The 25,896-nt window shown below is 46.0% G+C and overlaps 1 protein-coding gene across 5 annotated transcripts in view; it reads right to left on the reverse strand.

Annotated features, from left to right (window-relative positions):
* The window catches only part of LOC134063472 (regulating synaptic membrane exocytosis protein 1-like), a 37,077-nt gene extending 11,811 nt beyond the window's left edge, over nucleotides 1-25,266 (reverse strand). The window contains exons 1-18 of one of the 5 annotated variants that reach the window (XM_062518963.1): nucleotides 25,143-25,266; nucleotides 21,870-21,910; nucleotides 20,663-20,773; nucleotides 20,060-20,159; nucleotides 19,087-19,210; nucleotides 18,691-18,708; nucleotides 17,890-17,936; nucleotides 17,160-17,275; nucleotides 15,700-15,830; nucleotides 14,993-15,164; nucleotides 13,437-13,590; nucleotides 9,512-9,701; nucleotides 9,185-9,283; nucleotides 8,287-8,349; nucleotides 6,753-6,830; nucleotides 4,476-4,565; nucleotides 2,036-2,101; nucleotides 16-134 (exon numbers count right to left, since the gene is read on the reverse strand). In XM_062518963.1, the coding sequence (XP_062374947.1) occupies nucleotides 16-134; nucleotides 2,036-2,101; nucleotides 4,476-4,565; nucleotides 6,753-6,830; nucleotides 8,287-8,349; nucleotides 9,185-9,283; nucleotides 9,512-9,701; nucleotides 13,437-13,590; nucleotides 14,993-15,164; nucleotides 15,700-15,830; nucleotides 17,160-17,275; nucleotides 17,890-17,936; nucleotides 18,691-18,708; nucleotides 19,087-19,210; nucleotides 20,060-20,159; nucleotides 20,663-20,773; nucleotides 21,870-21,910; nucleotides 25,143-25,233 (1,810 nt within the window). In that variant the 5' untranslated portion in view covers nucleotides 25,234-25,266. Of the gene's footprint in view, nucleotides 1-15; nucleotides 135-2,035; nucleotides 2,102-4,475; nucleotides 4,566-6,752; nucleotides 6,831-8,286; nucleotides 8,350-9,184; nucleotides 9,284-9,511; nucleotides 9,702-13,436; nucleotides 13,591-14,992; nucleotides 15,165-15,699; nucleotides 15,831-17,159; nucleotides 17,276-17,889; nucleotides 17,937-18,690; nucleotides 18,709-19,086; nucleotides 19,211-20,059; nucleotides 20,160-20,662; nucleotides 20,792-21,869; nucleotides 21,914-25,142 lie in introns of all 5 variants that reach the window. The other 4 variants (XM_062518962.1, XM_062518960.1, XM_062518961.1 and 1 more) reach the window with 4 other exon arrangements.
* Nucleotides 25,267-25,896: the final 630 nt, after the last annotated feature.

Genomic DNA, 25,896 nt, shown 5'->3' on the forward strand with positions numbered 1-25,896 from the left:
AGCAGTGGAACTGACCTTGCTCTACACTGCTGCTTTTGGCGGGAACCTGGGGTAGCTGCCTGCCCCTGCGCGTGGCCGTTGCCGACCCTGTGGATGAGGAGGTGTACGCAGGGCCTCCGTGTGGATGTGTCCTGCTGGGCGGGAGAAAAAAAAATGGACAGAGTAGGCATAAAGATGGAGAGGAGAGAAGCAAAAAAGAAGCCACATTAGCCAATACCACATTGTTTTGTTGATGTAACGAAAAACCTTCTCATAATGACTTAACACAGCACATAAGGTAGTGACCATACGGGGTTGTGAGAATACTTCAGCGAAGATAACTGTGGCGTGAACAAACACACACGACTGCAAGGAGAGGGACAGTCGAGGGAAACAACTGAGGATACAGAAGATCGCTGTGTGTGTGAGTGCACACTCTCCAAAGCAGTGGGGGCAAAGGATGTGGTTAGATACGAAAGCAGGAGAGGGGAGAGAGAGAGAGAGACGGATTCAGTGAACCAGCACACCAGGAGCTCCGGGGGGGGGGGGGGGGGGGTGGAGGGGACTGCAAAGAAACAATTGGTGAGGTTTGTGAGGAGTTAAAAAGCCACTGGTATAAAATGCACTTGCACAGAAACATCAGTACAGAACAGATAGAGCACATCTAATCACAAAGCAGGTGGAAGACATACGACAAACAAAAAAGCAGAGGAGGAGGGGGTAGTCTGATGACGCAGAGAGAGAGAGAGAGAGAGAGGGGACAGCAAATTGGTGACGGATATCTCTCAACCCAGCACAGGGGTCAGCACCTGTCCAGATGGGGCGAGCCAGGGGTAGACCCCCCATGGATCACCTTACCCAGAGGAGGCAGGGAGACCCCCTTCCTGCGAGAGCCCCTTAAGATAGAGGTGGGCCGTATTCTGAAGGGGCCGGACAGTGTGTGAAGGTGACATGCAGAACAGGGGAGAGAATGTCGAGAAAGAAAAGAAGAAAAAGAAAGAATAGAAAGGAAAAGCGTGATTAAAGATAAATCATAATAAAGGAATAAAGGACATGTGTTTGAAAATATTGTAGGAACGATAATAACTCGATACAGAGAGGCAAATGGTGAGGAGCCGGTGAGGATGAGTGATAACGATGATGGTAGCAGACAACAGCATTTATCTTTATTGTGGCTAACACAAAATTGCAACAAAAAAGTTGATTTAATGAATATTAGACAGTGACAGTATTCTACGGATTTGGTATTATTATCTTCACCAAGGAGATTAATATGTGTGCTTTGTTTGTTTATTTTTGTGTTAAACTTTGTGAAAGGGTGTAGCCTGGGCCAAGGAAGAAGCCATTACATTTTGTACCAAATTTGAATTGTGTGGCAGACTGACAAATTATTTTTCACTTTCGTTAAACATTGGGTCAAGGGCATTTGGCCTTCCCTGCTAATTTCGGAAACAACATCTGTACAAGCATCTATCAATGCATGCATCTATGTGTCATCTCGACCTTATTAATATGCATGCAAGAATCACTAGACCATAACGGCATTAACAGTATTTACTGCTGAAAAAGACAACATCGATTAGCATTGGTTATTGCAGGACTTCATAAGACAGTTCCCTTTGCTCAAATATCCCCATTCCTCTGGAAAAGAGAGCCATCTCACTGTAGGTATTGATAAGAGGAGGTTTGACCTGTTCAGGGTAGATGTGATGTGGGAATGTGGATGGTGTAACATGCGACTGACACTTTAAAGCACATCCACCGTCAGGTGTGTGATGTGTGCCCGGCCTGGAGCTCAGCCCGGGAACACTCACATTCTGCCGGTCGTCCTCAGTGCCAACATCAGTATTCAGCATGAGTAATGTCTGACACATTACTCATTACATTTGAAATAAGTAATGCATTACTTTATTTGTTTATACTCTTTGTGGAAAAAGAGTAAATAAACACTGCTCGGTATATTACTCTTGTGTTCCACTCCATACCACATGGCTGAATGACATCGCGGACGGTAATGCATTACTGGCGTATGGTGTGGCATGGAGGCTCTCCTTACCTGTCACTGTCAGAGAGTTTCTGGCCGTGTGTCTGACAGCTAGGTTTGTCCAGAGGTCTTGGTTGCCTACAGTGCGGGGGAACGAGCAAGGCAGGACAGAGATACAAGAGAGAGGGTCGTATGAATGACACACAAGGGAGACATTCAGATCCTACCACCTAAAGGCACAACAGGAACAAACTATTGTGTGTGTGTGTGCGCTACATGAGTGGATGTGCCTGGAACCATGTGCAATAACGCCAATAAAGAATTTCAATTAATCAATCAGTCAAGCATGGTAGTCATTTATCCAAATACACTTGTTAGTCCGCTTCAAAAACAGTGTGTGCACTTGTTTTACAGTGTTTGTGGGTCAGGAGGGTGTAGTGTATGTGTGTGTGTGTGTCTGTGTGTGTGTGTATGTGTGTGTGAGCACAAACATATGAGTGTGTGAGTGTGTGTGTGTGTGTATGTCTGCGTGCGCAATCTGCGCGTGCGTATGTGCGTGTGTGTATGTCTGTGTATGTGTGAGAGAGAATGTGTGTGTGTGTTCTTTGGAACCACTAGAGTATGTGTCCTGGGTCAGTCAGTCAGCAGCTCAGTGGGACGTGTACCTCCGGAACACCGGTCTGGCACTCAGGTGGTTTCGTGTCTCCTGAGTGGGGAACATGGGCTCCAGCATCCAACTGCACAGTTCAACCAGCCCACACACACGCATGGGGAGGAGCAGGTGGGTGAATGGCCACACCAGACGAGACAAGAACACACACACACACACACACACACACACACACACACACATACATGTAGATGGTTATGCAACATGAGGTGGTTTCAATGTAGAGTGACTTCAACATGGGAGTTGACAACTAACACGTGTTGTTGCTTGTGATTTTTGTGACTAAACAATGAAACAAACAAACAAACACATTAACCAAAGTGTGTGAAATGAATGAACAGGGTGTGTTGATGCCATACAGACACAGAGACAGTGACTGGACTCTTGGTGGTAACCAGGACAGGAGGAAATTGCTCTATTCTAATCACGTAGCATGGGCAAGTTTAACAAGCAAAGTGTAAGATTAGTAAGGCACAGTTTAGTGGGACGGATCTTGATTGATGATCTAAAACAAGAAAGCTGGAGTATCTTCATCAGGAAACCTAATCCACTCCTCTAGGTAGAACAGTTAATAAGCGGTGTTACAGAAAAGTTTGGAAGGATTAGAAGCATTTCTACTACAGGAAGCAGGACTAGAGAAGCAAACTGAAGCCACCAGGTAACACACACACACACACACACACACACACACTGCAGAGGTACAGTAGGAAATAGAAAGCTGTGGCACGACAGTGAAGAGGGCCCGAAGAGACACACAGCGAACAAAAGCAAGAAAGACCTCAAGACTCTGAAGCAAGAGAGAGAGAGAGAGAGATTTGCAGGGGCATCTACTTCACAAGCTAGTGAGCGCAAGAGGGGTTGTTAGCTCATCTACAGGCCACGGGGGTTAAAAGGGAAGCAAGGGGGTAGTTTGGATAGCCACCAGTGCCTTCAGTAAGGGGGGGGGGGGGGGGGGTAAGAGGGCTGCGTGGGGGTTGGGGGTTGGAGTGATACCTGTCATCCTCGGGGGAGGCATGTTGGATTAGTATCCTGGGACTGGAAGGTCTGATGCGGGGAAGAGACTGGTAGGTCCTGGGAGATGGTGGAGGGTTGTTTTTGGGAACACCAACAGTGCCCCCCAGAGGGCAGAGGAGAGAGACACACATCAGGGTGAGTGGGACTCAGAGTCCAAAGAAAGGGTGGGCGAAGGGGGCGCGGGGGGAGGGGGGGGGGGGGATTGGGGGGGCTGCTCCAAGGGCATCAAATAGTAATCGATTCATACATCATATCGCAGGGCTTTTGGGAGATGCCCACCTCACAACTTATTCTACTGGACTCTTGTGGATTAATTCAATCCAATCAACACAATCCTGTGGTGTAATTCAGTCCCAAATTCATAGAGCTACCTTTGTGCAATTCTCCTAGATTCTATGCTGTAATTCACTGAGAACCAGTCCCTATACAGTAGACACTAAAAGCATCTTAAAGCAACCATATGATGAATAAAACTGGGCCTGTTCATATACAATGTTGCAATGCGTTGACTGTCAATTGTTATCCTAATTTTACAAACACAGTGCATTGATCCTCACAGTTGCAATGCTGATACATAAATGGAAACTGGGAAACATTTAGTGTGATCCATTCACTGGTAAAAAAAAAATGACAGTGCTACTTAACGACATGAGACACAGGTGACAAGGTGCTCAGACTCTGAAGGTGCTCTCAGGTGGAGATGGAGAGATAGAGAGAGAGAGAGAGAGAGAGAGAGAGAGAGAGAGAGAGAGAAGGAAGGAGGGAGACAGAGAGAGAGAGAGAGAGAGAGAGGGGGGTGAAGGGGGGGTCTGGCAGTGTGGTGGGTACCTTTCTCTCTCGGGCGAATAGGACTTAGACTCTGGCCTCAGACAGTTGGCACTAGCGCTCCTAACCCTGTCAAGAGACGGCTGCAGATCACTAGGTTCACAACATGCCCGTCCCATGGAGGTGGAGAGAAGAACGAGGGAGGGAGGGAGGAAGGGAAGGAAGGAAAGAAGGAAGGAAGGAGGGAAGGAAGGAGGAAGGAAGGAAGGAAAGATAAAAAAAGAGATGACAAAAAAAGAACAGAACAAAAAAATTCATCATGTTAGATAACAACTCAAACTTGGACAGGTTTATCTTAACATGGTGGTTAAACCAGAGCAGAGAGATGGCATTCAATGACATGAGGTTATTGACTGGTATGATTCACAACGCATGTGTGTATGAGTGTGTGTGTGTGTGTGTGTGTGTGTGTGTGTGTGTGTGTGTGTGTGTGTGTGTGTGTGTGTGTGTAATCAGTGTCGACTCGCAGCATCACACTGGGGTATTGAGAAATGAGAACTCAAATGTCAAATAGTGTAAAGTAAACCCTAATTACAGTTCATGGTCAATCATTTGCTATAGGTTATAGCATAGGACAGTGGGCTATGACTGACACTTTGGGCAAAAAATGTCCGCTGATGAATGTGAATGGAAATCATGGGTCAAGTTAGTATGCTAGTCTGCTAGTAAGTAGCATGAGCTATCTGATGCGTATTAGTGCACAATTGTAGTGCAAATTTTAGTGCATACTGATTGATGAAGGGTAGGCGCTATCTGCGGCGGCACACTGGTTAGCACTGCGGCACACTGGTTAGTATGCTTCCCTTACCGAATGGTAATCTCGTCTGTAAACCTGAGCACACGGTGAGTGATGGTGCTGCGCGTGGCAGTGACCCCATTCGACCTCAGTCGAGACTTGGTCTTTAAGCATGCAGGGAGAGTTGAGCTGCACACACACATACAGGCAGACACACACACACACACACACACACACACACACACACATACACATGCGCACAGGGAGAGAGAAGCACACATGCACTAAAGAGTAATCAAGCATGCATAGAATGCAAAAAAAGAAGACAAATTGCAGATGAACATGCAAATGCTAAATTCTACAAAATTAATATAATCAATACAAAACTAAAGTAAAATATCAATAATTATATCATATTGCATCATTTTCTATGGATTCTCCCCATAGATAATCACTTTCATTGTAGCTACAGTATGTAGCTATCAGCTCTGTAATTAAACAACGATTAAGGTATTGCAGGGAGAGTAACATCCACAGAAAAGCAACATGAGAATGTGGGGAAAGGGACATATTCTGCTCCGCTGGGTCTGAGGGGGTTGCTCTGGGATTGGAAGAGAGGAGAATGTACAGTACAGTACACGCCTTATTCTCTGTGTCTGAGCAACACGCCTTATTCTCTGTGTCTGAGCAACAAGCCTTATTCTCTGTGTCTGAGCAACACGCCTTATCCTCTGTGTCTGAGCAACACGCCTTATCTTCTGTGTCTGAGCAACACGCCTTAATATTCTCTGTGTCTAAGCAACACGCCTTATTCTCTGTGTCTGAGCGACAGGCCTTATTCTCTGTGTCTGAGCAACACGCCTTATTCTCTGTGTCTGAGCAACACGCCTTATTCTCTGTGTCTGAGCAACAGGCCTTATTCTCTGTGTCTGAGCAACACGCCTTATCTTCTGTGTCTGAGCAACACGCCTTAATATTCTCTGTGTCTGAGCAACAAGACTTATTCTGTGTCTGAGCGACAGGAACAGGCTTACTGGGCCACTCTCTTGGAGGTCATGTGCCCTACTAGCTCGTACTGTAATGCAATAACTGGTATAAAACATCCAGGTGTACCAACAAAGAGTACAGTACAATCAACAATCATGAAGACATTGGACAAGGAAGTCTATGTGGACTTCCCTGGAAATGGGACGCAGGCATACCTACAGTATGTCTAAAGCTGGACAAATTGATTATGTGTGAATACAAATGAATGCTACAGAGATTAAATAATTTGGTTCACATTTGTTTGTGATATTTGTCTGTACCAAGTGTGATTTCTGGACACTGGGCAAAATATCGTAAGAACACAAGGAAACATTTACACCGACAGACAAACAGCAAGTGTAACGTTCACTGTGACTTATGGGTAAAAAGGTGGGGTACGGTACGGTACGGTACGGTACGGTACAGGACACACAGAACTGTGGATTTTGGTGGAGGTGGACGGATGGAGGCGGTGTGAAAGGAAGGATGTATCCTAACGGGCAAAGCAGCATCCTTACCTGTAGAACTCCTTATGGATGCCATTGACTAAGAGAGGCATCTTAGGAGGGAGAGAGCTACCGTACTTAGAGGAGCTCCTGCCCACGTGAGTATAGCAGTGTGCGTGCATGCAGGAAGGAGATACAAAAAAAAGTGCAGATGAAAAAAAAAGAAAAGGAAAATTCAACTAACAACAGACAATGGCCGCGTTTCCCAGATTCGTTTTAAAAGAAGCTTTTAAGTGCTAGGATCTTCTTAAAAGCGCTCCTAAGAAGATCTTAGCACTTAAGAGCTTTTGAACGAATCTGGGAAACATGGGCAATAACTTTACTTGAAGTGGCCCGCCATGATACAAACTCATCAACATTCACATGTCTATATAACGACTTCTAATACAGCTAAACATAGCACTGTGGAGAATAGACTAGACCATGTCCTCTTAGGCTGTCGTGCTGGTTTTAGTAGATACTGTATATCTGCCACAGTTGTTATGATAGGTTTATGACACATGCGTGTGCTCTGGATTTAATTATGGACCAGCTTCATGTAAAGTCTATTCAGCGGTGCCATAGTAGAGGCTATGGCCAAGCAAAAGGTGACGTGGACCAAAGTCCTGACAGACCCCTGCCACCACCTTGACTTGAATGCTTACAACTGAGTGTGTTCAGGCTACTATCGCGAAGATTCAACAAACAGGCTCGGCGAGAAGCGAAGCGGCTCAATAACACTTGAGTGAGCTACGGTGCTCATTCTACAGATGACTAAACTGTTTCCTTTTAGAGACGAGGCTGGCATCGGCCGCCGGGCAGGGCACCACCGACGAGTGGAAAGTTCCACTCGTCTGAAGTTATGTGTGTTGGGCGCGAGCGGACGCAACGCAGGTTGGTGCTGACCCAGGACCGGACCTGGGCCATAACAGGGCCGGATTATGTTCTAGGGTCGGACGGTCAGCGTGTGGGTGCGTAGGGGGACGGTAAGCAACTCAGTCATGAGCTGGAGTGTGTGGAAAGAACATGATGGAGTGTCTGTATCGTTCAGACAAACACGCACGCACACACACACACACGCGCACACACACACACACACACACACACAAAAGCACACACACACTCACTCACACATGCACATACACAGTCAACCTGATGGAATGTAAGTACTGGAGAGGAGGCGACGCTAAACAGACATCGCCTGTGCAAACATTTCAAAATGGCAAATGACCAACACGTCATCATTTTACTTCATAGATGTATATACAGATATATATATATATATATATATATATATATATATATATATATATACATACATATATATTATATATATAATAAACTAATATACTGTACATGGTGGTAAAGGATTACCATACATACAGTACACACACACACACACACACACATATATATATAAATATATATATATACCGTATATATATTGTGTGTGTGTTTCATAAAAAGACAGTAAAGACCAGGCAGAAGATGTCAATGGAGATTTGATTGGCGTTGATCAGAAAAAGCCAAATGCACACTGAAGCCACTCCTGAAGCGGACATTTTACCTTGCGGTGTGCAGGCACTCGGCACTTCTACCACGCATCGAGCTGCGCATCATGATGACCTCACTGCAATTACCATGGTGATGGATGACGTATGAGGAAGTCAACGATGGAAAACAAACCCAGATCAAATCACAGAAAAACAAAAACATGGATAAACACGTGAGCAGGCCTTTGTTGGAAACACTTCTCCAAGGATTAACTAGTCCTAATATTAACTAGTAATTCATGAACAAGTCCCAGAAATAACAAAAAGAAGCACCATGTTTTTCAACAAAACACACACACACGCACACACACACACACACACACACACACACACACACACACACACACACACACACACACACACACACACACACACACACACACACACACACACACACACACACACACACACACACACACACACACACACACACACACAGAAGCCATTGCATCTCAAAGAATTCAGATTTCTCCACAAGGCTTAGAATCCATAATGTCGCCATCTATAATACCATTCAGGGTAAAAATTCAATTCATGTAAAAATCAATGTCAAGTACATCATGGAGTAAGATCCTTGTAGTCTCTCCCTGGGGTGCGCTAACAGCTTATGGGGAAGTAGAGACAGATGGAGCTGGAGAACCACTATGTGTATGACGGTGCATTTATTAACATGCCTCCAGCACAGCCGAAAACCCTGTCCTTTCTGTTAGTGAGAGTGGACTTAGGAGAGAAGAGAACCAACACAGTGACATTCAAATTGAGTCTCTTTCCACACACACACACACACACACACTGTAAGACAACAACACATTGGGAGCAAATGTATAGAAACAGTTGAGCATTTTGCTTTTAGAAGGTTTCTGTTGGGGTTTGGCAGCTGAGAGAGTGTGGCACACGCTGTGGTGATTTTACCTTTCGTCCACGTACTCCCGCTCCTGGTGACCCCGGGAGTAGTCCTGGTATCGGGTCGGGGATCGGGAGCGGCGGCTGTGGTGACCTTCATCCAAGCTCCTGGAGAACAAGGAGGAGAGAGAGAGAGTGTGCACCAAGTCAGCATATACTGTATGGGTATATGCGTATGCGTGTGTGTGTGTGTGTGTGTGTGTGTGTATGTGTGTGTGTGTGTGTGTGTGTGTGTGTGTGTGTGTGTGTGTGTGTGAGTGTGTGTGTGAGTGACACAGACACTCAAGTCTGTGTGTGCGTACTGCGTATCTATCTCTGTGCCCTCCTGCGTCTCACCTCTGTGCTGGGATGTGGGCGGGCCGTGAGCACGCTCTGCCCTGCTCGTCCCGCCGGGGCGACACTGAGCGTGAGCGGTGGTGGGGGGAGCGCGGGGCGTCTCCGGGGACCTCCAGGTTGGTGGACCCTCGGTCCCTCTGTCTTCCTCTCTCCATCTCTCTCTCTCGATCCCGCGAGCGGTTCTCCACAGCTATAAAATACATACATGTGGACACGTAAAGTAGAGCATAGACACATATAAACAGGAGAGGACAAAAGAGGAGAAAAGAGAGAGACAGGGAGAGAGAGAGAAAGAGAGAGAGACAGAGACAGAGACAGAGAGTGAGAGAGAGAGAGACAGAGACAGAGACAGAGAGGGAGAGAGGTAAAGAAAAAGGCAAGATGGAATATAAACCAATGTCAATGCTAAATCAAAAGCAACAACAGACGTCCAAACCTATGCCCAGGTTAGTGTCACAATGCTCTTAATTCTTACTGAATACCCAACCATGTCATGCTGTTGCACAAGTGTGACGTACAGTACAGTATGTGTATGTGTCCATTTTACACCACTGACAGACTAGTCATGCCAGCTAGACTACAAATCATGAAGATACCAGCTCTCCAGTTTTTTTCAAAATCTCAAACTTATCCCAGACTGATCATGTCAAAAACAGTTCAAAGTCATGGATAAATGTCATGGATAAATGCTGGTAAATTGTTGTCTGACATCATTGATAAGCACTATTGTGCCAAGCAACAGGGACTGTAGCAGATTACTGAAATGGTAGTTTATACTACAGTATTTGTTATGTGTCCATGACGAGGAGCTGTTGTTGACTGAATGTACAAGTCTACAGGCTTCCTGTGTACATTTTGTTACTGTAATCAGCTGATGTCAACGATCTCCTGAATGGTACTGGAGATTTAGACTCACTGAGATAATCTGATTTTGAAAAAAAAAAAAAGAAATCGAGAGCTGAGCATCTTCACCTGTTCATTAATCTACCATGCATACAGAGAGAAATACTGTACAAAAAAGGTTACAGGTAAAGGTGAGACAAAACAAATGAGTTCACATCAGAAAAAAAAGAAATAAAGATCACGTCAGAAAGAGAACTTTGGCCATCACCCCATCTCTTCCCCTCCGTCTCTTTCTGTTTGTCTTCTGTCATGCCAGCCGTAGTGCATAGCGTGCATCAGACCCTACTCTCCAGTAGTGAAGAGGGACTGTCAGAAGACGAGACTTTTGGCGTGAATCCTCAGTAGCCACAAAGGGACCACTGGCTTTACATTAGGGATTAATTGAGCACTCAACCCTGTAAACGTGTGGAAGTGATTCTTTCTTTCAATATTTTTTTTTTTCCAATTTATATCATGGAGATAGGCACCTCTCAATGGTTGACTAAAATTGACCTCTTATTACCAACTGAACAGCAGTGGTCTATTTTAGACTCTGCATTGGCATGCAGGTCTGTCACAGACACATGGTTTCTTCTGTGCAAAAGCTTTAGCTAAAGCTAGTTGTTCATGATAAGACCAGATCTTATCTCCAGGTCTTGTCAGATGAACAATACATAGGTTAATCAGAAAACATTTCACTTCCTGTGGATGTGCACACACATGAACTCTCAAGTGGGATAATCTAACCCTCTTGAGCTTTATAAAATATCATCATGACATTATTATCATGTTATTATCACTGTGTTTTTAATGATTGTGTTAATGGTTAGTGTGCAATATTGTGTGATTATAATCGTAGCTAGGTAGAGTGTGTTGCGCTGAACCTCCCATAGAGAGCGTAAAAGTCAGCGCTTGTCTGTGTGAATGTCACGGTATGACGTGGAGGCCAAAAATGGCCTCTGTGTTGGTGGTGTGCTCCTCACGAATCTGAAATCAGCACCGAGGATTCACGCCACTGTCTCCACGACAACAAGGGAGACCTTCATGAGTGCTGAGGGCTGGTTGTCGTGTCACCACCTCCCCCTCCCCCCTCCCCCCCTTGGGATAGACGTCTACAAGTGTGAAGCACAGATGCAGATGCATCGTCACAGTAACTGTTGCCATGCCCCCCACCCACCTGTGGCCACTACGCCAATACCATCATCATAATCAGTTTCTGTGACGCGCTGAGATCCTGCGTTGTGATGGATAAACACATACAGACACACACACACACACATAGATACATACAGAGGCAAACACAGACACACACACAACACATGGCACACATATAAAGAGGGTGAGTGGAGCTGTTGGAGAATATGAGGACAGCATATGCATTGAAACAGACATGTTGTACAGACACAAATGAAAAGTCCACATAGACCCACAATGAGATAGATACACCCATAGCCCATCCATATAGACCCACAATGAGATAGATACACCCATAGCCCACCCATATAGACCCACTATGAGATAGCTATACCCATAGCCCACCCATATAGACCCACTATGAGATAGCTATACCCATAACCCACCCATACAGACCCACTATGAGATAGCTATACCCATAGCCTACCCATATAGACCCACTATGAGATAGCTATACCCATAGCCCATCCATATAGACCCACTATGAGATAGCTATACCTATAGCCCATCCATATTGACCCACTATGAGATAGACATACCAATCGGTCACCCATATAGAGTCACAATAAGATTCATGAAAAATTGCTAAGGAAATCATATACACGAGAACATGTATTGGCTATACTTTACTTGAAGGTATCTACATAAGAGTGACATAACACTGTCATGAACATTATAAACAAGTCATAAACGTTTGTGACATAATGCTTCTATCATTCAGTTTTTGTCATGACAAGTTAGGGTTAGGGTTAGGGTTCATTTGTCATGACAGTGTCATGTCACTCTTATGTACAGTATGTGACGCCCACCTAGGTCAAAACCATGACCCCTATGGGTCTAGTGAAGTCGGTGCACGGGCGGCACTAGGCCTGGGTGTCATGGGTGCCCTAAGTGCCTTATTGGTATCACCTGTACTTAGGGGTTGGGCTATAAAAGGTTTTCTCTCTCTCTTTCATTTGGGGCACTCTTTCCTTTCACATAGGCACTATATGGCTTACTTCTTTTACACGCTCTATTTTTCTTCATAACTCACTCTTCTTATCTTAATGATAATTTTCCCTTTACAGCTAACATTCTTATACTGATCTACTAGACACTCACCACATCCATACATGCACGACATTGCATCAACATACCCTAGACACGTATAATTTACTTAGTTTGATTATACTTCTCAATAAATGTAATATTCTTTACTACTGTCTCTTGTCTCTTATTATGTCATGGTGTAAACGAGCCTACACCGTAACAAGTAGATACCTTCAAGTAAAGTGTTACCCATTTGTTTATGCCTAAATACATTTATATGATATCTTATCTACTGTACAACATCTACATTAAATACATTTATATGATATCTTATCTACAATATCTACATTTATTTACATTATATCGCTAGATTTTACTACAATACACTAATAATTACTGAGGCAGCAATATTACTCATGTGGTTCCATCTGTGTAAAACTGTGTTTCGTATCTCTACTGATACTCTAACGACAAGAGGCCCTCAGTGTGAAACTTAACAGGAAACAACAACCCAATACCCATAAGAGTATGAAATAACAATTTAGTTGTGCTGGATTATGGCAAACATATAGTAACAAATATCTACATGACAGAAGCAGATGTAGCATGCCGCTTTAAAATAAACGGAGAACGACAGTCTTTCTCTCTCTCTCTCTCTCTCTCTCTCTCTCTGTCTCTCTCTCTCTCTCAAATGAAATGATGATTTGCTGCCAAAGCTACAGTATAGGTATGATGTATTATGTATTGACTTCAATTAGCATTCAGTAGGGTGCGGTACTAATGAAACTCTCTCTCCCTCTCTCTCCACACACGGACTTACGTTGCAGCCTCTTGGCGGGCGAGTCGGGATGCGGATGTCTGCGGGGGAGGTATGGCGAGGGGTTGGGCAGGGGGATGGACGACACGTCGTGCGTCTGCAGCTTGTACGAGTGGGGTTTGTCGTCCAGCAGGGCCGTCTCCAGCTCGATCAGGATCTGCAGCAACACACATGTTAGCACACAGACACACATTAGCACACACACACACACACACATTAGCGCACACACACACACATTAGCGCGCACACACACACACACACACACATTAGCACGCACACGCACACGCACACGCACACACATTAGCACACACACACAGGCACACACACACACAGAAGCCATCACAGCTATCTATTACCCGTAAACAGCCATTAAGTTTGCATCCATCAGGGCAATGCAGGAGGATAACCACAAGATCAAATACTGTTACCATGATGGTCTGTCCAAATCATTCAGCATTTACACACACACACACACACACACACACACACACACACACACACACACACACACACACACACACACACACACACACACACACACACACATACACACACACAAAAAAAGGTGAAGGTGTAGGAAATATACTTTTAAATAGATCTGATTTTGATAAATTAGCGATTATATCCAGTGAGTTGGAATTATGTACAGTACGTACTGTAGATATAACAAACCAGGGACACCATCCTCCACAGCACACAGAGAGCCCCCCTGTAGACACGCTCAGTCATGTAACCACAGCCCAGTGCACCCTTATAGGGGTGGGCACGAGGTCCAGACAACACGTTACCCAACCCTGACATGTGAGTCGCCATCGGGCCTAGCCTAGCGCGCGCAGCCTAGCGAAGTGTGTGCCCGCTCCGAGTTCCGTCCATAACTCGTGCCCCTGCGCCGGCGGCGGGTGTTTGTTTGACGCGGGCCTGGGCTCCCGGAGTGCTCTCGACCCGCGGGACGGGCTGACCTAAAACAGGGCACCTGTGTTTACAGATGTTAAAAATAACACCGCCGGGGACGAAGAATGCCAGCGTCTCAGAGAGCAGACAGAGAGGCAGCGAGGGAGGGAGGATGAGCCATGTGAGGGCCCCAGGGAAGGGACAGGACGGGTTTTAGTTGGTGATGGAGGTTGGGGTGGAGGCTCCTCTGGTTGGTGCATGACGGGCGGTGTGGTTGGAGGTCTGTGTCATCTGTGATGTGCTTAATGCGTCTATTTTTTTTGCGAGAGTTTTGAGAAGAGATGACACTTTTTTTTCATAAGCGTATTCATATATTGCTTATCAGAGCATGGGGATACACACACACACACACACACACACACACACACACATACACACACACACACATACATGCATGCACAAACACTCTAACATGCAAAGATATGATTGAAGACACACACACACACACACACAGAGAAAGACACACTCACAGAAATGCTCACACTCACTCACACACACGCACACGCACACACACACACACACACACACACACACACACACACACACACACACACACACACACACACACACACACACACACATTCACACACACACACACACACACACACCTCTCCCATGAAGTCACTCTCCTCCTCCTGAATTCTGGGTTGGTCCCATACGGTGATCTCCAGCATACGTTCTCTGAAGTCACGCCGGTGCACATGAGAGTATAGGAACGTCTGGTTCCACTTGGGTTCCAGACACTTTTTCACTGTTTTCGTTCTCCTTTTACTCTTATCACTGGAACATACAAACACACACGTACACACACACACAGAGACACACAGACACACACACACACACACACACATGTATGAACTCTTAGAACTAAACATTACACATACAGGACATACAGTATATACAGTACATGTACATGCAATAATGAATGGGACCATGACATGTTAGAACAGGCTGTGCTGAACTTACAGTAAATAAAGTGCCCAACCATAAACATTTTATCACAGTTATTTAGTCTCACACTTACAAACCTAATCAGCAATGATGTTATGATGGGAATAATGTTCATTTGTATAATAATGATTCTTATTTTTTATTACAATACATTTTCATATTCATACAAAAAATATTTACACATTCCTTTACTTACAAAAATACGTTACTAAATACTGAATGTAATTAGCAAGAATATAATGCTCTTACATACTGAATACCTACATAAAGCATATTTCATAGCCCAGATAGAATAAATGTGTGATTTTTAATGGCTGATTTAAGTGACACTAGACTGCAATGTGCAATGTGAGACGTTGTGTACCTGCGATCGGGCAGGAAGTACATCTTGACGTAGGGGTTCCTGGGTCGACCATCTAGCCTGGCCGGCAGATCCATGGCCTGGAGAACGTTGACTATCAGCTGGTGTCCCACCTTATCGTACCACATCTTCATCTGCGGAGACGAGGGCAGTTTAAAGTCTATTGCCACAGCACACACGCCCCTTAAACATCAAAGCCATTTCACATGCATCATCATCCAGTCAGGTGCATATCTATTTGCTGGTGTAAAAGATAGCATCAGTTTTCATATACTGTTTATCGTGTATGCCAAGCATGGATTCTGCGACCGCTATCTTGCTGCATGCATCTCTGACATCTATTTGAACTTCCTCCTGCTGGTACAAGTACTGTATGCATGTTGGTATCTATGCTGTGTAGGCTGGCACATGCTACTAGGAAAAGCCATTTGAGACGCCTGTATAAGCTGGCTTTGATTTAATGACCTCATAGCTTAAAGAACTGAACTTAAGATTACAATGATTTTATCGATGACTGCCTTGGCACATTGGAAGCCTTTTGCATTCAGTAAAAGGAATAAATACTAGCATAAAAATCGCACTGCGCTATGGCCAGCAGTGGAGGCAGCTCAGGAGGTAGAGGAGTATCGCCCAGGAAACAGAGGGCTTCCTCGTTCGAGCCCGACCCCTCTTGACCCCGTTGAAGTGTTTTTGAGCAAAACACTGAACACCAAAAGTGCTCCCAATGAGCAGGTTGGCGCCTTATCTCCTCCATCAGTGTATGAGTGTGTGTGTGTTTGACTGGGTGAACGGGCATAAAACTGTCAAGCACTTTGAGTGCTCGGAGGAGTGGAAGAGCGGTACATAAACACAATGCATTTATCATTTACCATTTACAATTGCATTATGATATAGGATGAAGTCTTGCAAAGCAGATGTAATCCAGATGATATGTGTACTGAGGGTTGCTGCATTAATATTACCCGGAGCCATCTGAGGCATCATTTTACATAGACTATGATCGAATGACCACAGACATCAAAGGATACTAAAGGGTGAAAATCCTGCGGAATTACAACCTCTAGTGCTCAAACGCAGGGAATGGTGACATTGACTGGAGTCTTACAAATTGGATCTAACCCATATCATAAAGTATGTACTGAGGGGTATGTATATCAGGTCATTGAGCATGTTCTGTGATGTGGGTGGACTTACTGAGAGCAGACCAGGCAGGGTCTGGTACCTACTGTATATCAAGTCACATAAGCGTATTCTGTGACGTCGGTGACTTACTTACATATTCTGTGACATAGGCAACTGACTGAGAGCTGTCTGGGTAGTGTCTAGTACCTACTGTATATCAAATCAAATTAGCATATTGTTTGAAGCGGGTGACTTATGTAGAGCAGTCCAGGCAGGGTCTGGTACCTACTGTGGGCCTATATCAGGTCACGTGAGTGTATTTCATGACGCGGTTGACTTACCGAGAGCTGTCCGGGCAGGGTCTGGGGGGCGTCCCGCAGGCCTCCGGGGCTGGACGGGGAGAGGATGGAGATGACGGGCCGCTCCATCTTCTGGGACTCGAAGGAGCTCGAACCTGCTGGAGCGTGTGGAGGAGCAACAGGAGGTGCGGTCAGTATCCGATTCCGAGCAGACAATCCGTCAACAGAGAGAGAGTCACACGGACAACCTGATCCTCTGCTACGCAAATCAGCAACTGAGAACTAACTGACCAAATTCGATATAACATGGTTGCAACAAATACAACATTATTGTTGTGTGATATTATATTTTATTTGGTGCAAAACATCTTTTTACTTCTTGGTTGGTGAAATATGCTCCTGTTACTGAATAACAGTGGTGATGTCTCATGGAAAAAGTATGTAAATTATTTCCTTAGGAGGTTGCCTGCAACATTCCACAGCATGCTAAAATACGGACCAATTATGTGGCTATGTGTACTAGAGTATATGTGGTGAAGTGACAGAAACTAAGAAAAGAACATGTCAATTATCTGTGACATGCAGGCATGCATATGCATCAGTAAATGAAGCAAGTGTGAACAACAGTAGATGTTTTTCTTGAGCAGGAGATATTTCAATGGTTAAACAGAGGTATTGTTGTGGGCTATGTCTTTCTGAGAGTCGCGTTTGTTGTGTGTTGTTGTGAGAGAGACTCTGGGGATCAGGACAGAGCGCCAGAGATGATGCTTACTAGATTCTAATGGAGGATGGGATGTTTCTGGGATTCTTGGTATGTCACTGAAAAAGAGAGTACAGACAGTGAGCAGCATTGTGGATTTCTTAGCGAAGTGTTTTACAGAAAACACACATACTGTACAGTACACACACACACTCTCTCTCTCTCACACACACACACACACACACACACACACACACACACACACACAATCTCTCTCTAATACACATACACATGCCTACCCCTTACCCACTTACAGGTAAACAAGCTACATAATACACCGGGTATATAGTAGGTTTGAAGACAGGAAAAGTGGCGAATGGGATTTGCATCATCTGTTGTCATGAAAACGGCAAAGTCTACGGTCCACTACTCTGTGCAGTAACCATCTCTATCATTCCAGGCAACATTCCTCTTGTTTATATGGAACTTTACAGTTACATGCCTCCACCATAGCAATTCCATTAGAAATGCTCTACTAGCTACTTAAGACAAACATCTGCACTTGGAGTGCATCGAAAGGCCACATTATGGGTCTGGCAGTGGTTAGTAAATGGTGATAACAATAGCAATAACAATGCCCAGGCACAATCGCATTCTCCAGCTTTTAAATCCAAATGGCTTTGAGCGGTCATTGACGGTTACTGCAGTCGAACAGTCTGAGGACTACAGGCGGAGACATGTGGAGCGGGACTGTAAAGGGATGGTGCAGGGGTTAAGGGTCAAGGGTTAGGGTTCAGGGAGCAATATGGAGGGGGGGGGGGGGGGCGGGGGGGTAATGAGAGGTTCCTCTAGCAGTAAGGTAACACTACTTACTAAAGCCTTTTATGCACCCTTCGCAAGGTTTTGGAGAGAAACCAACACACAAATCTTTTTTTATCAAAGGTAAAAAAACACCAAAACTCATAATATACTGTACACACAAATAAACATGCCACAGGTTTCATTATGCTCATGCCTGTCAAAATGACAAAAAAAAACATCTACAGAATATCTCAGAGACCTTTTTTTTTAGCTGGATCTTTGACGATCAAAAAGCATAACTTATTAACATCAAGAACACAGCATAATGATTGTAAATCTTTTTCTTTTTACAAATAGTAATGTCATGCAAACTCATGCTTTATATCTAACATCTTTGAAATCTTCACATATATAACCCGTCCATAGTCTTGTACGGTGCTGTACTGGGGCAGCTCTCAGGTCACTTACCCAATGGGCCTGGACACCACCAGCTCCACCTGGGGCTCGGACTGCGAGTCCAAAATGATATTGTAAACTTCTTTCTTAGTTGCTCCTGGCAACGATTTTCCATTCCACTGAAGCACCTCATCACCTATGGGAAACATGAGTGGCCCCTTTAACATACATAACAAGCGCTGTATATACAGTACTGACTCAAGACTTATGGCACCATTTGACATATGGGAAAGTCCAGAACACAGTCTGACCAGCATGGCCACCACACCTACTGTACGGTACCAAGCACTGGTGTCTTGTATTAACAATGGCTGGGTTTCCCAGAGTCGTTAAGAAGCTCTTAAGTGCTAAGAACTTCTTGGGAGCGCTCTAAGAATGTTCTAAGAACACTCCTAAGAAGTTCTTAGCACTTAAGAGCTTCTTAGGGAATCTGGGAAACGCGGTCAATGTCACCGAAGAAGGAGCATAGGACACATCGTAACTCAAACACACCACACATCGTCAGGCTGTCCTCCACAGTGACACCAACCCAGCGTGATGCCACTGCTAGGCTCTCTCATTCTTCAGCATGACATTTGATGTCCATTCATGACTTTAGATGGCATAACATTATCATTATATATATATATATATATTGCTAAGCTGCCTGCCATAGTGTTATTTTGTGATGGCAATTGCTTGTTACAGTGAAAATATACTGTGTCATCTCTGGACACACTGCACATGATCCCTCAAGACATCTACCGTGATGACAAGAGTTGTTGACCATATGTGATGAGACTTGTGTAAGCAGCTAGTCCAGTCCAGTCCAGTCACCAGCCTATACTGTACGCCTACCTCGGTCACTCCAACCACTCCAAGTCTAAACTTACTGGTCTCTGGACCACTTATTGACCACACTTCAACACTTCAAAGTGAAGACATGACTGCTGATGGCAGGGTTCAGAAGTGAGTGTGTGTGTGTGTGTGTGTGTGTGTGACTCACCTGCGCGTAGATGGCCCACCACATCAGCCAGGCTGCCCTTCTTTACTTTGGTGATAAAAGCCCCGAGTCGGCCCGTCTCTGTGATCTTTCCACCGACCACCTACACAAAACACACAAACACAAACACACACACACACACACACACACACACACACACACACACACACACGCACACACACACACACAAAGATAAATGCACAAACACACTCACATGCATTCAAACACACATGCACACAAACACACACGCATACCCACAAACACCACCACAAGCACCCCACACATACACACACAAATTATTATAGGTTTTGATTCTCATCAAATTCCTTCATCAAATCTGAGAATAATGTAGCAGCATGATGCTACTGTCATGTAATTAATAGTGTGAACGTAGCACATTTCACATAGTGGTTTTAGCTCATAAACCAGCATACTGCTAACAAGATCAGCAAACACCAGCGGGCTTCTTTTACAGTAAAAACCTCTAGAGCCGCATCTCAGTGTAACAGGTGGTGATTGGCTGGCTTCCAGTCCAAGAGCACGTGATTGGTTGGGTCTGAGCGTAACAGGATGTAATTGGAGTGTCAGCAGAGACGGGCGGCTGACCTTTAATCCTAGCATGGCTCCGGCCTCTTTGGGCATGGCGGTCCTCTTGGTCAGAGTGATGCGGCCGATTAAATGATCACCTTCCTTGGACGGCTGCCATGTCACCGGATGCTGAGGAGAGCGAGGCTTCTGAGATTTAATCCCATCAGAGAGAGAGAGAGAGAGAGAGAGAGAGAGAGAGAGAGAGTGGGAGAAAGTGGGAAGTGGGAGAGAGAGGGAGAGAGAGAGAGAGAGAGGGTAGAGGGAGAGAGAGAGGGTAGAGAGAGAGTGGGAGTAAGAGCGATAGGCAGAGGGAGAGAGAAAGACAGCAATAGGGAGAGATAGAGTGAGAGAGACAGAGAGAGAGAGAAAGAGGGTGTAATAGAGATAGTAGGAGGGAGAGACAGAGAGTGATAGGGAGAGAGATAGAGAGAGAGAGAAAGAGGGAGTAAGAAAGGCAGACAGAGGAAGAGAGAGAATGAGAGAGTGATGGAGAGAGACAGATAAAGAGAGAGAGGAGGGGAGAGGTAGAGAGATAGTGCATCTCATCACAGCATCATGCATTTTAATCGTGATTTGACTTGGTCTATCTGTGTGTCTCATGCTGACAAACACACACACACACACACACACACACACACACACACACACACACACACACACACACACACACACACACAAACACACACACACACACCCATACACACACACACATATATACACACACTACATATACGCACACAGCTCCAGTCAGACAGACCCACATTTTCTCACTATTCTAAATAACCACAGTGCACTTTGGGGGTGGGGAAGTTTGAAACCCACCTGACCATCAATTCAGCAAATATGTGGTGTTAAAGTATTTGTTTCGCAAATAAGTTCCACGTTCCTCCCTCTCGGTCAGCTGGATCAGATATTATTCTAATTAATATGTCGGTCTGTTTAGGACTCATGTCCTAGGACTATGCTCATGTGTTTTTTTTTTTGTTTTGAAACCACGATCTTCCTCTTTAAAAAGAAAGGCATAATTAAAGACTGGCACCAAAAAAACTAAAGATGTCCTTCTGTTCATGGCGCTTCAGCTGTCATGTTGCTATGCCCGCCTCACACTTTGAGAACCACTGCTATACACACACACACACACACGCACACATACACACACACACACACACACACACACACACACACATATACACACACTATTCAAAGAAAATGCTTGGGTGCTTACATGCCATGCGGCTGGATCCAGAGGGTAGCACTCCCAGTCACCTACAGCAGAGTGCACAGAGGAAGAACACACACACACACACACACACACACACACACACACACACACACACACACACACACACACACACACACACACACACACACACACACACACACACACACACACACACAGCACATCTTAGCACCAGGAGCAGGCATATTCTGAAGAAGGCAAGTGTATACACAACATGCATATCTGACAAGCTGTCCCCTAACAGCCCATGGGCCTGGGCACTCTGGAGGCCTGCTCTGTTTACAGGTCTACATCCCAGAGTTTATTGAACGTCTCTGGCCTGGGATGGACCACCGCTGGCAGGCTGTCAGGCTGAAGTGTGCCCCTCTCCACAAGGCAGAGCAGCGAGGGTGGTGCTGGTGCTGGTGGAGGTGGTGGAGGTGGTGGTGGAGGCTCTCTTTGCCTGACTGCTGTGTTTATGCAAAGCCTGAGAAATTCATGTATTCTTCTGACAGAGGAAGCAAGGGTATTTGGAATGAGGTGGCACACCTAGACATAGGCAAGTACATACCAATACCAACACCCCCACACAGTTACATATGTTCTCCTTTCTCTGCATATACAGTATATACAGAATGTAGAGTCTGTCCTTCAAATACAAGGAAGTCAGCCATTTAATATATTTCTGCAGTCAATTTCAACAGCGTTGCAATCCAAATCCAGTCATGAGATCATACAAATAGCTGTGGAGTAGCACAAACTCATCAGATCAGAGCCTGACTGGCATCGAACTCTGAACTCCGAACTTTGACCCTAGCTTTAAGAATTAGCCACTAAACCATAACCCCTTACAAAAACAGGAACATCAATATCAGTCAGACTCCCCTGCACAGAAATACGCAACTAATACATTCAATCTGCTTCAATTCTTACCCTTAACACCGGCACCACTGAACATTCGACACTGCCCTTTCTGACAAAATCCAAACTCGACCGACACTTTACACTGCTTTTCTACACAACTCAGTTGCCCACATCTTGTGAAAACAAGGATTAAGCAGTCATCAGTCAACCCTGGCCTCTTATCTGCATGTATACCAACAGTGGACACGGCCGGACGGCTGGCTCTTCGTCAAGCTGGGAGGAAATGTTTGACAGGTTCCACACAGAGTGAAACACAGAGAGCCAGCACTCCGCGCGACACCTTGTTTTCTACAGTGAGGTTTGACAAACGACTCGGAACTCTCACCCCCCCTTAATTCCCATGGAAACCGGCGATTAGAAGGCCTCAGTGTCTCCACAGCTGTTGGAACGTAGAGGTGACATTGACGAACGAGGCACGGATCGGGGAAAACGTGGAACCAATTCACAGCGGCCAGGTACAGTTTGGATGGCATTTAGACCCTATCTGAAAAACACCTCCAGTTCAAGCAACTGCTATTGCATTGATGGCGTGACCCAATTCCTAAAAGTGTTGCCCTACAAAAAGTTTATTTATTTATTTATTTATCTCACGCAAGTTGAAAAAGTGCATTCCAGCCAACACCACAGTTTTTTTTTTAACTACAGGAACATTTTCAGGGCAGAAGACCTAAAAACACAATTCAAAATCTCCTCTTGTCTTGTTCCTGTTCACATAAACGACAAAACGACAGTTTCCCATATAAAGAACTGCTATTCCCAATGGCCTCTCGTATGCAAACATATACAATGACTGAATGCTGCATTTAAACACACATTCTCTAGCTGAGAAAACAAAGCCACACTGTGTGAGGTTTTAAAGAACCTATATCACACCTGGGACTAAAAGTGTCTTTCAGGTGGCAGTACATGTTGAGAAATAAAAAAAAATGTCACACCACAAGTTGATAAAAAAGTGTACTGTGAAGCGCTGAACTAGTATAAAAGAGAGAGAGAACAACGCAGCCTACCTGTGGCTTAACACCCTCGTCTGCCTTCAAGTCTACACTGCTACTCTGAGCCACAGAGACACACACTGCCCGCACTGCTGTTTACATTTTATGCAATCTCAGAGTGCCTGTGTATCTGTGAGTGAGTGTGTGTGTGTGTGTGTGTGTGTGTGTGTGCTTAAGTGCCACTCTGTGTGTGTGTGTGTGTGTGTGTGTGTGTGTGTGTGTGTGTGTGTGTGTGTGTGTGTGTGTGTGTGTGCCACTCTGTGTGTGCATGTATGCTTAAGTGCCACTCTGTCTGTGTGTGTGTGTGTGTGTCTGAGAGTGTGTGTACTTGAGTGTCAGTTGTGTATGTATGTGCACAGTGTGCGTATGAATGTGCATGTATGTGTGTGTGTGTGTGTGTGTGTATGTCTGTCTGTCTGTTTTACAAATACCTGTGCGTGCCTGTGTGTCTGTATGCACGAATGTGAGTTAATGCCCTGACCTTCTGCACTTGTGTTTCCACGACCCAACAAATTAGAGGAGACGGGGACAGGATGACAGCGCTGGGTGGGCACCTCCTTGTGTAAGAGCGCCCATCACCATAGTTACACGGAGAGGGTGGCACTGGGAGAGGGGCTGCTTACATACCCAGCGATAAAATGGTTTACAAAAGGCTAAAACCACAAGACTCCAGTCTCCATTAGGCCTCGCTGCTGTTGGTGTGCTACAGCGCTGATGGCCTGCAGTTGAAAGCTATTGTTATGTAATGAAAGTGTGTTGTGTGTGTGTGTGTGTGTGTGTGTGTGTGTGTGTGTGTGTGTGTGTGTGTAAGTATGCAAGGATACCTCACAATTTATGCTGAAAAGTTGTCTGTGTGTCTGTGTGTCTGTGTGTGTGTGTGTGTGTGTGTGTGTAAAAATATGCAAGGATACCTCACAATTTATGTTAAATATCCTTATTACAGACCAGTGACATAAGTAACCTTATCTTCAGTTCTACCCTTTTAACAAAACGCACTTAATATGAAGTGCAAATATTGTACCGATCGCTTTCTTAAATGGGAGGACTGTCATATCTGTCAGGACTATTACAGTTAGCAAATGCCCTTATCTATGAATTCATAGAGCAAGAACTCTCTTCCCCTCTCTTTCTCTCTCTCACTCTCTCTCTCTCTATCCCTCTCCCCCTCTCCCCGCCTCTATCTGTCCCTCTTCCCCTCTCTCTCTCTCCCACTCTCTCTCTCTCTATCCCTCTCTCTCTCCCCCTCCCGCTCTCTCCCACTCTCTCCCCCCCTTTGTCTCTCTCCCACTCTCTCTCTATCCCTCTCTCTCTCCCCCTCCCTCTCTCTCCCTCTTTCTCTAATCCCTCTCCCTCTCTCTCTCACCTCTCTCGCTGACGCTCTCGATGTCCACGTCTTCGCAGCTGGAGTACTCGGGCGTGGACCCCCCCTCTTCCTCGGAGCTGCTGACGGACATCTGCCGCTTGTTGGCGCCGGCGCCGCGCTTGCCCTTGTAGGGGCGGGGCGGGGGCGGGCGCAGGGACTCCGACTGGTCGGAGCTGAGCGAGTCGTTGCGCAGCATGCTCTCGGCCTTCTGCCGCTTGGAGCGGCGCAGCAGCGCGGCCGAGCCCGGATCCAGGTGACTGGGCTGCAGCTTGCGGCCCCACTCCGGGGGCTCCCTGAGGTCCGGCCCGGGCCCGGCGCCGGGCGGGTGGGCCCCGCCGCTCCCCGGTCCGAGGACGTGGCCGGGGCCGGTGCCGGCAGTAGGGGGGGCGGCCAGGGGCCCGGCGTGGAGCCCCAGCGGAGGAGGCTGGGCCCCCGGCGGTGGCACGGGCCCCTGGGTTTGGTTCTGTTTGTGGGCGAGGGAGCCGCCCTGCACCCCGGCACCCCCCACGGTCCTGTCCACCATGCCAAACACCTGCTGCTGGTTCGGCAGAGGCCCCACGTCCGACCACGGCCGCCCCCGGCCCCCGCGGCCGTTCCCGGGCCCCCCCTGCTCCCCGAGGCCCCTGTCCGACGCCCCGCGGGGGCCCTTGGGCTGCAGCTCGCCCTGCTTGGCGGCGGAGGGGTGGCGCGGGGGGTTGCGGTCGCCGTGGTAATCCCCGCTCAGGGGCCTCGGCCGCTCTGTCCTCCGCTGGCC

Source organism: Sardina pilchardus, chromosome 18 (assembly GCF_963854185.1).
Source record: "Sardina pilchardus chromosome 18, fSarPil1.1, whole genome shotgun sequence".
Classification (NCBI taxonomy): Eukaryota; Metazoa; Chordata; class Actinopteri; order Clupeiformes; family Clupeidae; genus Sardina; species Sardina pilchardus.